This window comes from Dromiciops gliroides, chromosome 3, assembly GCF_019393635.1.
Source record: "Dromiciops gliroides isolate mDroGli1 chromosome 3, mDroGli1.pri, whole genome shotgun sequence".
Taxonomy (NCBI): domain Eukaryota; kingdom Metazoa; phylum Chordata; class Mammalia; order Microbiotheria; family Microbiotheriidae; genus Dromiciops; species Dromiciops gliroides.
Genome location: NC_057863.1, coordinates 638,702,150 through 638,716,454, shown reverse-complemented (window position 1 = coordinate 638,716,454; position 14,305 = coordinate 638,702,150). Strand labels below are relative to the sequence as shown.

General features: G+C 43.1%; 1 protein-coding gene across 3 annotated transcripts in view; it reads left to right on the top strand.

Moving 5' to 3' along the window:
* The window catches only part of GABRD (gamma-aminobutyric acid type A receptor subunit delta), a 40,960-nt gene extending 34,660 nt beyond the window's left edge, over positions 1 to 6,300 (top strand). For all 3 annotated transcript variants that reach the window (XM_043997679.1, XM_043997680.1, XM_043997678.1), the window contains one exon: positions 5,198 to 6,300. In XM_043997679.1, coding sequence (XP_043853614.1) covers positions 5,198 to 5,497 — 300 coding nt within the window. In that variant the 3' untranslated portion in view covers positions 5,498 to 6,300. The remainder of the gene's footprint in view (positions 1 to 5,197) is intronic.
* Positions 6,301 to 14,305: the final 8,005 nt, after the last annotated feature.

Below are 14,305 nucleotides of genomic sequence, written 5' to 3'. Positions count from 1 at the left end.
CCAGCAGGTGGTTCCCTTTTCTTGGCATCCAGGATCAGAGACAGACCCCTTCCTTCCTAGAGAACTGTCAGAGATGCTGCTCCATACCTTCCCTCCCACTGAGTGCAGCCTGACTCTCAGCTTAGTGCCAATTCTCAGCATAAGTGGCTGGGAGCTGGTTGTCTCTGTGCCAATGTGGGAGGAGAATGGCCATCCAGGATGCTTGTGATATAAGCTGTTGGTGGGCAGAAACTGAGCTTTTCCTTTTTATTGCTCACAGAAGAGCTTATCATTGGGACCCTTCCCGTAGTAGACAATGTACTAAATGCTTACTGAATTAAACCAAAAAAGGTAATAGGGAGGCACTGGGTGGGGAGGGGCAGTGAACAAGTTGACCTTTGAGTCAGGAAGATACAGGTTCAAGACCTGCCTCTGACACACACTGTTTGACTCTGGAGAAGTCATAGAGATAGAAAAAGAGATAGATGACGTATAAGATGGATAGACAGATGGATAAATGACACATAAGATGAATGGAAGGAAAAATGGATAGATGGACAGATAAATAGGTGATATGTAAAATGGATGGATGGGGGCAGCTAGGTGGTGCAGTGGATAGAGCACTGGTCCTGGATTCAGGAGGACCTGAGTTCAAATACAGCCTCAGACACCTAACACTTACTAGCTGTGTGACCCTGGGCAAGTCACTTAACCCCAATTGCCTCACCAAAAAACAAACAAACAAACAAACAAAATAAAATGGATGGATGGACAGAGACAGATAAATAGGTGGTATATAAGATGAATGGAAGGGTGGACAAACAGATATATAAATACATACATAGAAAAAATGTAAAAAAATAAACACATACATAGAGACTGAGATGATAGATAGAGATGATAAATATAGATAAATGGAGGGATGGATAAATTGATGGTATATAAGATGAATGGAAGGAAGGATGTATGAATGGATAGATGATATTTCAGATGTACAGAAGGATTAATGGATAGATAGATAGATGATATATAAGATGGATGGATAGATAGATAAGATAGATGGAAGGATGGACAGATGGATGGATATACAGACAGATACATAAATACACACATAGGGATAGAGATGATAGAAAGAGATGAGATGAGATAGATAGATAGATAGATAGATAGATAGACAGACAGACAGACAGACAGACAGACAGACAGATAGATAGATAGATAGATAGATAGATAGATAGATAGATAGATAGATAGATAGATGATAGATTGTGTTAGTAAGCACTTACTATGTTCCAGGTACTAGCCTAAGTACTGAGGATACAAATACAAGTAAACAAGACAGTCCCTCCCTCAAGGAGCTTAGATTCTTTTTTAAAAAATTGGGGGGGGCGGGGCAATGAGGGTTAAGTGACTTGCCCAGGGTCACACAGCTAGTGTCAAGTGTCTGAGGCTGGATTTGAACTCAGGTCCTCCTGAATCCAGGGCCAGTGCTTTATCCACTGTGCCACCTAGCTGCCCCAGGAGCTTAGATTCTAATGGGGGAAGACAACACAGAAAGGGGTTTGGAGGAGGTTTCTTAGGTGAACAATTAGGCAGAGGGGCTGGAAATGGTCCAAGTGATGGTAATTTACCCTCTCAGTGCCCCCAGACACTGCTCTAAGTGGTAGAGCAGGTGCTTATTATCTGCATTGATAAAAGGAGTTTGCTCACTAAGAAGCTGGTACAGAAATGAAGTCACAGGTCCAAACAAAAAATAAATAAATAAATAAACCTGGTCCTGTGGGCTTATCTCTAGCTTTATTGTGGCTGAATCCTTCCCTTCTTCTTGCAGATTCCTTATTTTAAAGAACTGGGCTTATTCTGCCTGCAAAAGACTCGGGGCTGGGGGGTGGTGGGAGGCAGAGAACATGGCAACTGCCTTAGAGTGTTTGAAGGGATGTCATGGGGAATGCAGATACAACTTGCTCTGTTTCCAGAGGACAAAACCAAGAATGATAGGTGGAAATCAAAGAGAGGCAGATTTATATTTGATGTCAGGAAAATTTCCTGTCACACAACAATTGAAAAGCACTTATTAAGCACCTGCTGTTTGCCAAACACTATGCTAAGTGTTGGGAAACAAAAAATGCAAACAACAGTCAGCAAGCCTTTATTAGGCACCTAATATATGCCAGGCACTGTGCCAGGCACTAGGATACAAAGAAAGGTAAAAGACGGTCCCTGCCCTCAAGGAGCTAACAATCGAATGGGGAAGACAACGTGTAAAGAGCTATACACAAGGGGCAGCTAGGTGGCTCAGTGGATAGAGCACTGGCCCTGGAGTCAGGAGTACCTGAGTTCAAATCTGGCCTCAGACACTTAACACTTACTAGCTGTGTGACCCTAGGCAAGTCACTTAACCCCAATTGCCTCACTAAAAAAAAAAAAAAAAGATTAAAAAGAGCCATACACATGAGCTATAGACAGGAGAAATTAGAAAGAATCCATAGAGGGAGAGCAGCTAGGTGGTGCAATGGATACAGTACTGGCCCTGGATTCAGGAGTTCAAATCCCATCTCAGACACTTGACACTTACTAGCTGTGTGGCCCTGGGCAAGTCACTTAACTCCAATTGCCTCACCCAAAAAAAAAAAAAAAAGATTCCATAGAGGGAAGGCACTAAGAGTCAGAAGGAAAAGGAAAGGCTTCTTATGGTAGGTGGGACATTGGCTGGGATTTGAAGGTAGCCAGGGAAGACTGGAGACAGAGTTAAGGAGTGAGAGCATTCCAGACTTTGGGGACAAACAGAGAAAATGCCCAGCACCAGGAGATGGAGGGTCTTCTTTGAGGAACAGTCAGGAGGCCAGAGTCACTGAATCACAGAGTACATGGAGGGCAGTAAGCTATAAAAAGACTGGAAGGTAGGAGGGGGCCAGTCTAAAAGGGGAATTAGAGAGTGTAGGATCATAAGACCACAATTTTAGAGCCAGGAAGCACCTTAGGGTTCATCTAATCATGACATCCTCAGAATTCAGATTCCAGATTCACCCCCACCTTTTATTTTATTTTGCCAATGATTAACCATTCTATCTCTGAGAAACCATGAAACAGAAAGCGAGACAAACTCTTCAAAAACATCGATCGGGAAACGAGCTCATGAAATAACATTTGTAAAGTGCTTGACATAGTGCCTGGCACTGAATAATTAATTAAATAATGGTTAATAATTAATTAGTTAGTTAATTTGTAATTAAGTGCTTAATAAATGCTTGTTCCCTTCCCTTCTTTTCTCCCTTAGTGAGAGAAATAAAAATGTCAAAACTTTAATTTTAAGAATTGGAAAACTGAGTCACAGAGACTGGGGCCCCAGGGACTTGACTTGCTCAAGGCCACACAGGTAGTAAGTGGCAGACCTGGGATTTAAACTCAGGTGCTCAGATCCAAATTCAATACTTGCTTTTCTTTGTTTGTTTGTTTGTTTGTGGAGCAATGAAAGTTAAGTGACTTGCCCAGGGTCACACAGCTAGTAAGTGTCAAGTGTCTGAGGCTGGATTTGAATTCAGGTCCTCCTGAATCCAGGGCTGGTGCTTTATCCACTGCAGCGCCACCTAGATGCCCCAAGTACTTGTTTTTCTACTAAGCCATACCCATTTTACTGAAGGGTTGTCTTCCATTAGTAAACTATAAGCTCCTTAAGGACAGGGACTGTCTATCTTTTTTTCAGCTTGTATTTCCATCCCCATCATTTTTTTTTAGCACAGTGACCAGGACACAGTAGGTGCTTTTTTCAGCTTGTATCAGCATTCCCATCATTTAACACAGTGACTGACACACAGTAGGCGCTTTCCCCAGCCATCATTTAGCATAGTGACTGGCACATAGGAGGTGCTTGATAAATGCTTCTTGACTTGATTAGGTGACACAGGGAGTGAGTAGCGGCAGGTTTCCCTTCACTGGAGGGAGGCTGAGGCTGGTGGACCCCTTGTCAGGAATATTGTCGAGTACTCTTTAGAACTAGATGAGACTCAATGGCCTTTGCAGTCCCTCCTAGCTTGGGGATTCTCTGACTTGAAGAGATGTTGAAGCCCTGTGTTCATCTACTGTCCTTCCAAAATCCAGCTTCACTGCTTAGTGCTTTCTTTATTCCAAGGCTTCGCACAGGGCCTGCCCCACAGTGGGCACTTGTGTACATCAGGGGCTAATTGTCTGAGTGATTAGGAAAAATCTCTTCGGGTCCTTAGTAACTGAGGGCTAAGTCTGCTATCTCTGCATTGAGGACAGAGAGGGTGGGGAGGAGGTGGCCCGTGCAGAGACCCTGTGAGGCCAGCATAGGTTCTCTTACCCACCCTCCCCAAGCTCTAGTTGACATTGTCCAGGAAGAGACAGTATAGGATAATGGCAAAGGCTGCTGGGATTTTAAGTCAAGAAGACTTGGGTTGGGGCAGCTTGGTGGTGCAGTGGATAGAGCACCGGCCCTGGAGTCAGGAGGACCTGAGTTCAAATCCAGCCTCAGACACTTAACACACACTTACTAGCTGTGTGACCCTGGGCAAGTCACTTAACCCCAATTGCCTCACTAAAAAAAAAAAAAGAAGACGACTTGGGTTCATACTGTTTCTACTTTTTTGCTGTTTTTTTTTCTTCTTTTTTAAGGTTTTCCCCTTGTATTCTGATTCTTCTTTCACAATATGAGTAATGCAGAAATATGTTCGATGTGATTGTACATACATAACCGATATCAGATTGCTTTCTGGCTTGGGGAAGGAGGAGGGAAGAGAGGGAGGGAGAAAAATTTGGAACTCAAAATCCTATGAAAACAAATGTTGAAAACTATCTTTACATGTAACTGGAAAATAACAAAATACTTTTATGATTTGAAAAAAAAGAAGGGGCAGCTAGGTGACGCAGTGGATAAAGCACTGGCCCTGGATTCAGGAGGACCTGAGTTCAAATCTGGCCTCAGACACTTGACACTTACTAGCTGTGTGACTCTGGGCAAATCACTTAACCCTTATTGCTGTACAAAAAAAAAAAAATGAATAAAAAAAAAACAAGACCTGGGTTCAAATCCTGATGGAGAAGGACCCAAAGAAAGACACTTAACCATGCCTCAGTTTCCCCCTCTGTAAAATAAGGGGCTTGTGAAAATAAAATTTTATTAAAAAATTTAATGAGGGGGTTAGACTCAGTGGCGGATGCCCTTCCAGCTCTCAGTGTGTGACCCTCTGATCCCTTGCAGATCAATGTGAAGAATGCCATTGTGCTGTTCTCCCTCTCTGCTGCGGGTATCAATCAGGAGCTGGCCATTTCCCATCGACAACACAAAATCGCCGGCAACCTCATGGGCTCCTATCGTTCAGTTGAAGTGGAGACAGGAGAGATGAAGAAGCAGGAGGGATCCACAGCTGCAAAAAAGGGAGGCTTGAGGTCATTTTTCAAGCCCATCGATGCTGACACCATAGATGTCTATGCCAGAGCTGTGTTCCCAGCAGCCTTTGCCGCTGTCAATGTTATCTACTGGGTGGCGTACACCATGTAAAAGCAGACACACACACACATACAATATATACATACAGACCCACATACAATATACACACACGCACACTTATGCACGCAAACACACACACACACACACACACACACACAACACAAATTCAAATCTTCTGGAGCTAGTGGGTGCAGCTTTTGTACACTCCAGCCCAGTTTGCACCTCACTGCTACGGAAGAGACACTAGACCTCTGGTCTGGTTTATACTTCTGACCTTTTAGTTTTTTAAGTGGAAGGGGAAGAAATCCCCAAAGTGGGAGGAGAAAACTTTTGAAACTTCTGGCTCAGCTCACTATTGACCAGGCAGATGAACATCTTTCTATTTCTGGAATCCTCAGTTTACTCCTCACACTGGTCCTGCAGAGCGAACTCCAAATGCTAAGCCACCCAGGATGATCAAATGGGATCATAGCAGCAGGAAATGTTTCTGGAAACCTGGAGGGTACTGTAAAGAGCATTAAACCCCCATTTTACAGAGGAAGAAACTGAGGCACAGAAAAGAGAAATCATTCCTCCCAACCACCTAGATGATTTTGCCAGTGCCACTCATTCCTTTCTGACTTTGGGTCTGACCTCCTGACTTCTGGGTGACTGAGCACCCTGTGGGAGGTTTGGGTTTTTAGATCCACAGGATGATTCTTTGGGGTTGTGCCTGGTAAGGGAGGGGGCCTGGGGGTTCTCACTGTGGTTATTGTGTATCTTGGATTAAATGTTTAAAAGAAAAAAAAACATACCCAACAATCTTTGCTGATCTCTGGCCCTTGGATGTAATAAAGGGTTTCTCCCAAAAGGGAGCTGCATTCTTCCATGATCGCTTACCTAGTCCCTGTGCCTGCAGGAGACTCCCGCACCCCTGAGGAGGAGGGCCTGGCATGTGATGCTTTTGAACATGACAAGGAATGAGGGGCGTTTGAATGGAATGAAAACTTGCCCCTTCCTGCCTCTTCCTGTTCTGTGACTCAGGCTTGACTTTATAAGGTCAGAGTAAAAAAAGATGAAATATTGGAGGGTTTCTTTTTTTCTATCCTTGGTCCTATTTATAACTTAAATAAAATCACTGATATCAGCAGGGAAGAGAATGCTGTGAGGCAAAATACATGATTCTCAACTCAACCCTCAGAGAAAACACAACCCAATTGTTGGTCATGTTCAAATGGTTGATTCCAGACTTTTTGTGGCCTACAACTTCAGAAAGGCATGGGCTGACACCAGCCCCAATATGTCCCCCCAAGGCAGGTAGTTCTACATATGAGCAGAGCTGAGGAGCTTTCTGATAGCTGATATTCATAATAAGACCTAATATTTATAGAGCACTTTATAAATATTATCTCATCACAACAATCCTTTCATTCGGTCAGTCAATAAACATTTATTAAGTACCTACTATATGTCAGGCTGTGGCTAGAGGTTGTGCTAAGCACTGGGGATACAAAAAGAGGCAAAAAGACAGTTCCTGCCCTCAAGGAGTTTCCAATTTAATGGGGGAGACAACATGCAAACAAAAATATACAATTATCAAGTTCTTTCAGTGGTGTTTAACTCTTCGTGAGCCCATTTGGGGTTTTCTTGGCAAGGTTACTGAAGCGGTTTGCCATTTTCTTCTCCAGCTCATTTTACAGATGAGGAACTGAGGCAGACAGAGTTAAGTGACTTGCTCAGGGTCACACAGCTAGTATATGTCTGAGGCCAGATTTGAACTCAAGAAAATGAATCTTTCTGACTTCAGACCCAGCTATATATAGGCTGAAGAGATCATTGAAAGAGCAAAAGCACTCGAATTAGGAGGGGGTGGGGAAGGCTTCCTGTAGAAGGTGGGATTTTAGTTGGGATTTAAAAGAAACCAGAGAAGTGAGTAATTGGAACAGAGGAGGAAGAGCATGATAGGTGCTATTAACCCCCTTTTTACATGTGAGGAAACTGAAGCAAACAAAGGTTAAGTGACTCGCCCAGGGTCACACAGCTGGTGTGAAGCTGAACTTGAACTCAGGTCTTCCTGACTCCAACCTAGTCCTCTCTCCACTATACCACTTAGCTGATCATAGGTCTGGAGTTATAAGAGACCTGACAGACTGATCATCTAATCCATCTGCCTCATTTTGCAGAGGAAACTGAAGCACGAAGAGACAAAGGAATCTTGTCCAAGGTCACAAAGGTGGAAGTGGCAAAATCAAGATTTAAACCCAGCTTCTCTGACATGTTACAGTGTTTCTGATCATAGTAACTGACATTTTTATTGAACCATAATGTATGTTAAGCTCACTCCCTTCAATTGTCTCATTTGCCTCTCTCAAGAACCCTGTGAGTAGATAAGTCCTTTTTTTTTTCTTTCTTTCTTTTTTTTGTAAGGCAATTGGGGTTAAGTGACTTGCCCAGGGTCACACAGCTAATAAGTGTGTAAAGTGTCTGAAGCCGGATTTGAACTCAGGTCCTCCTGAATCCAGGGCCGGTGCTCTATCCACTGCACCACCTAGCTGCCCAAGAGAAGTCCTAACAGATATCATGGTCCCCATTTCACAGATGAAGAAGAATCAGAGATGGGATTTGAGGATTAATTTTCCTGTCTCCAAGTCCACTGGTAAATTCCTCCTTGAGAGCTCCCATTTTACACATGAGGAAAGTGAATTTTAAATGGCTTGCCCAGGTCAGAGGGCTAGGAAGTGACAGAAGAGAGGAGGATGGTGTTGAAACTAGGGCTTCCTAACTCCCAGGTCAGCCTGGCCTTCAGAGCCTTCCTTTGCCTCTGCACAGTCCTGTTTCTCACTTAAAGGCAATTGGCTGTAGTCAATAGAATGCTGGGTTGGGAATGAGAAAGACCTGGGAACCAATCCTGCACGTTCTCTACATCCACAGGCAAATCATTAACCGTCTGGGAGCCTCACTTTCCTCATCTAGTAAATGGAGTTAATAATAGCTATTATTCCTGCCTCCCGGGGTTGCAGCAAGGCTCAAGTGAGAGAAGAGATTTAAACTGATCTATAAACGTTAAAGGGTTATATAAATGCCAGTGGATATTATTATTATTACGAGCTGTGTTATCTCTGAAGGTAAAAGCAGCAGATTCTCAGCAGGAAGGAAGAAGCTAAATTTGGGTCATCAAGACAGGAGAAGACCTGATTTTCTTTTTTTCTTGTTTTTTTTTAAATTTCTAAATTTTATTTTTTAATCATAAAGGTATTTTATTATTTTCCAGTTACATGTAAAGATCATTTTCAACATTTGTTTTGATAAGATTTTGAGTTCCAAATTTTTCTCCTTCCCTCCCTTCTTCCCCTCCCCAAGAGAGAAAGCAATCTGATATAGGTTATATATGTACAATGACTTTAAACATATTTCTGCATTAGTTGTGCTGTGAAAAAAGAATTAGAACAAAAGGAAAAAATCTCAAAAAATAAAAAAACAAAAAAAAATAGTTAATTTATATCTATACCCTCTATGCATGCTCCTTCTATCTGCTGAAATAGAGATACAGTTCTTCCCATATAGGGATGTAAACAGTTTAAACTTACTGAATAACTTTTTTCTTCCTGTTTACCCCTTTTTTTTTTTTTGGTGAGGCAATTGGGGTTAAGTGACTTACCCAGGGTCACACAGCTAGTAAGTGTTAAGTGTCTGAGGCTGGATTTGAATGTAGGTCCTCCTGAATCCAGGGCTGGTGCTCTATCCACTGTGCCACCTAGCTACCCCATCTTTACCTTTTCATAGTTTTTTTGAGTCCTGTATTTGAAGATCAAATTTTCTGTTCAGTTCTGGTATTTTCATCAGGAAACCTTGAAAGTCTACTATTTTATTGAATGTTCATCTTTTCCCCTGAAAGATAATGCTCAATTTTGTTGGGTAGTTGATTCTTGGATGCAATCCAAGCTCCTTTGCCTTCTAGAATATCATATTCCTAGCCTTCCAATCCTTTAATGTTAAAGCTGTCAGGTCCTGTGTAATTCTGACTGTGGCTCCATGATATTTAAATATTTTCTTTGGGCAGTTAGGTATCTCAGTGGATAGAGGACTGGTCCTGGAGTGAGGAAGACCAGAGTTCAGGTCCTGCCTCAGACACTTGACACTTACTAGCTGTGTGGCCCTGGGCAAGTCACTTAACCCCAATTGCCTCACACACACACACATACACACACACACACACACACACACACACACACACATACACAAATTGTTTCTTTCTAACTCCTTGCATTATTTTCTTCTTCAGTTTCAGAATTCTGGAATTTGGTTCCCCATTTGGCCAATTGTATTTTTTAATGAATTGTTTTCAGCCAATTTTTGTGCTTCCTTTTCCAAGCTATTGGGGCAGCTATATGGCGTAGTAAATAAAGCACCAGCCCTGGATTCAGGAGGACCTGAGTTCAAATCCAGCCTCAGACACTTGACACTTACTAGCTGTGTGACCCTGAGCAAGTCACTTAATCCTCATTGCCTCAAAAAAGAAATCAAATTCCTTTTCCAAGCTATTAACTCTTTTCATAATTTTCTTGTGTAATTCTTATTTCTCTCATTTTTCCTATTTTTCTTCTACCTCTCATTTGATTTTTTAAATCCTATTTGAGCTCTTCCAAGAAGACTTTTTGATCTTGAGACCAATTTTTCTTCCTCCTTGAGGCTTCACATGTAGGCATTTTGATAGTATTGTCCTCATTTGAATTTGCCTTTTGGTCTTCCCTATCACCATAGAAGCTCTCAATGGTAAGGGTCCTTTTCTGTTTCTTACTCATATTGTAGCCTATATTTTGACTTTTAAAGTTAAGGTCTGCTCCAGGGGCACAGGGGCCACTGTTGCAAGCTTCTTGTGCTGAGGGATAGGGGCCTATGCACTGACTTTCTGCCCTGAAGCCTCTGTGACTTGTGGATTCCTCACTGCCCTGGGCTTTCTCCCTATGCTAGGATGGCTTGGCCTAGTTTCAACTGTCCAGTGAGTGGTTCTCTAGTTGGAAGTTTGCCCTCTCAGCTGGGGCTGGCAGGTCTCACAACTGGCCTGCTGTGCCACCAGCCTGCTGAGCCAGGACCAAGGGGCCTCAGATGCTGCTCTGTGCTGTGCCCAGGAGCCTCCTGCTGACTTGCCCAGACACCCTCTGCCCTGCACTGAGCTGTGCTTTCCTTTTGCCCAAGTGAGACAGACCTTTCCTGAAGTCTTCTAAATTATCTCAAGTTGGAAGATTGTGTCTCTCTATCTTTTTGTAGGTTCTGTAGTTCCAGAATCCATTTAGAGGCTTGATTTAATGTTGTTTCTGAGGGAAACTCAGGAGAGTTCAGGCAACTTCCTGGCTAGCTAGGCACCACCTAGCTGCCCCCAAGTCACTTAATCTTGTTTTTGTTTTTGCTTTTTTTTTTTTTAGTGAGGCAATTGGGGTTAAGTGACTTGCCCAGGGTCACACAGCTAGTAAGTGTCAAGTGTCTGAGGCTGGATTTGAACTCAGGTACTCCTGACTCCAGGGCTGGTGCTCTATCCACCCAAGTCACTTAATCTTTTGGCTTCAGTTTCCTCACCTGTAAAATGAGCTGGAGAGGGGGCAGCTAGATGGCACGGTGGTTAAAGCACCCACCCTGGATTCAGGAGGACCTGAGTTCAAATCCAGCCTCAGACACTTGACACTTACTAGCTGTGTGACCCTGGGCAAGTCACTTAACCCCCATTGCCTGCAAAAAAAAAAAAAAAAGAGCTGGAGAAGGAAATGGCAAACCACTCCAGTATCTTCGCCAAGAAAACCTCAAACAGGGTCATGGAGAGTCAGATATGACTGAAAAATGACTGAACAAAAGAAAGAGAGCACAGCTGGCTACATGTCTACTAGATGACAACTGAAATATGATTGAACAACAACAACAAGCAAAGGGTGAGCCAAGGAGAGTGTCAGTGGTCACAGAACAGTGACTTAGGCCAGGGGAGGATTCTCCAGGAGAAGAATCTGGGAAGCAGGTTACTGGGAGGGCAGTGGAAATCGGAAGGGATAGGATGAATGATGATGTTCTCAAAGGGAACAAGCCATGCAAGGAATTGTGCAAAATGTCACTCCCTAGTACTGACAAATATCCCAAAGACCCTTGTGAGTTAGGAACAGGATAAAGTGGAAAATAGAGGGGCCCTGATAACTTCTCAGGGGTAGAGTATTGGCTCTGGAGCCAGGAAGACCTAGGTTTCAGTCCTGCCTTACAAGTCACACGCTGTTCAGTCATTTTTCCATCCTGTCAGACTCTTCATGACTCCATTTGGGGATTTCTTGGCAAAGAAACTGGAATGGTTTGCCATTTCCTTTTCCAGCTCATTTTACAGATGGGGAAACTGAGGCAAACAGGGTTAAATGACTTGCCCAGAGTCACATAGCTTGTGTACGTCTGAGGTCAGATTTGAACTCATGAAGATGAGTCTTCCTGACTCCAGGCCCAGTGCTGTATGTACTATGGAGCCACCTAGCTGCCTGTCACATACGCATGTTATATATTATAAACATACACACACATATAGCATATATGTGTATATGCATATGTATATTATAAGACCACAGGACCAGTCTCTATCTCTCTATCCATCCATTCCTATGTGTGTGTATGTGTGTATAATATACATTCAGTATACATGTGTACTGTCTGTCATATACACATATGTGTAAAATCATAGATCCAATCTCTATCTATATTTTACATATGTATACATGTAATACTTATACTTCTATCTATCTACCTACCTACCTACCTATCATCTGTCTACCTACCTACCTATCTATCCATCCATCCATCCATCCATCCATCCATCCATCCATCTATCTATCTATCTATCTATCTATCTATCTATCTATCTATCTATCTATCTATCTATCTATCTATCTATCTATCTACCTGTTATGGACCCAGAGCACCCCAGAAGTTCTCTGGGGTACATCAAAGAACCTTCTCCTTGAGAAACTAAACCAAAGGACAGACACACCTAAAGAGATAAGTGGAACCAGATCGTGACAGAGCTAGCTTCGGGACCACCACCCTTCATTCCAGTCTCCCTCACCCCTGGGGAGATAAGATTAGGTGTGGTTGCTGCCTTTGTGGCCTGAGGAGCAGAGAGATGGCTTGAGAGATGCACAGCCACCCCTCACCCAACTCCTCCAGTCACCACCAGTTGGGGATGGTCCTCCCTCAATAGGGGAACTTTCCACAGTCAGACAATCACCTTATTGGACCACCATTGGACCTCTATAAAAGTATCTGCCTCTCTCCTGCTTGAGGAGATTGGTATCTCAGAACCATGCTCTGTGCCATGCCTTCTCCCCATGAGAAGTCCAAGGATTTCTCTCTTGGTTTCTCTTCCCCAGCCTCTAAACAAACTACTATCTTATTTGTGTGTAAGAGGATATAATTCTTTAGAGAGGAATTCCTGAGGACCCCAAACCCCTACCCCTATCCCAAACCCCCTACCCCATTTCCCCCACAACTTCCTATCTATCTATCTATCTATCTATCTATCTATCTATCTATCTATCTATCTATCTATCTATCTATCTATCCATCCATCCATCCATCCATCCATCCATCTACCCAGCTAGCTAGCTAGCTACCTACCTACCTACCTATCTATCTTCCTATCTATTTATCTATCTGCTTATCTGTCACCCTATCTACCTACCTACCTATCATCTGTCTACCTATCTATCCATCTATCTACCTACCTATCTGCCTATTTGCCTATCTATCTACTTACCTACCTATCTATCTATCTGCCTATTTGCCTATCTGCCTATCTATTTATATATCTATCTATCTGTGAGGGAAAAATCCATCCTCTTCTCAATAATTCTCAGGAACTCAGCAACGAAGTGACAAAGGCTCTTTATTTTCTTCTCATGAGAAGGAGGTACCCTAGTGTGAAGCTAGTGGGTGCCCAGAAAGGCGGCTCACAGGCCCAGTTTTATACCCTAGTCCCTAATGTGAATGGACCCTCCCCTTTTTCATCACTGGTCCGATTACTCAAGGGTTACAATCTACACGCAAAAACTAGCTAATCAGAACATAGTATTCCCACCCCTCTTCCTTGTATGGGCATAACTCAGGAGTGGACCTTATACTTCCTTATATGGACACAACTCTGGAATGGACCTTATTGAGACCAGGGTTCCTTGAACCATGTGACCTTGCTAACCTGGGGAGGAGGGGATCTGAGACCTTTGTCCTACAAACTGGTCAGGAGGAGTATGACTGACTGTTATATCCACATTGAGAGGAGACAACTACCCATTTTCTCACACTATCATCTATCTATCTGCCTATCTATCTATCTATCTATCTATCTACCTACCTACCTATGTATCTATATTTCCTGCACATCCTCGGAGCTACTTCTCTCCCAGCTTGCACTACCAGGCTGACTCTCCCAGGGGAGGGCTTCCATTCTGTTTCTGTGCCATAAACCAGACACTGAGGCTGAGCAATGGGGAGAACTTAGATCTTTCCAATTGAGTGGCCTATTTCCATGGGCTCTTTTGGCAGCTGCTCATGGAAATGGTGAAGAATCGCCGACCAGAGATTCAGGGGCCATTAGCTAAAGAGGAAAGTGCTGTTCTTTTGAGGTTTACAGGGGCTTCCCCCAATTTCCGGCTGCCCACCAGGTCTCTGCGTTCAATGTTACTCCCTTTTATTATTGTGTTTTTTTCTAGATACATTTATTTGTGTATATACATTGTGTCCTCCCCTTCCCCAAAGAGAATGTAGGCTCCCCCAGGGTAAAAGCTGTGTCATTTGTGACTTAGTATCTGTCCTCAGTGGCGGGCTCATTGAATCAATGTTTGTTGCTGGATTGATCTCTAGAAT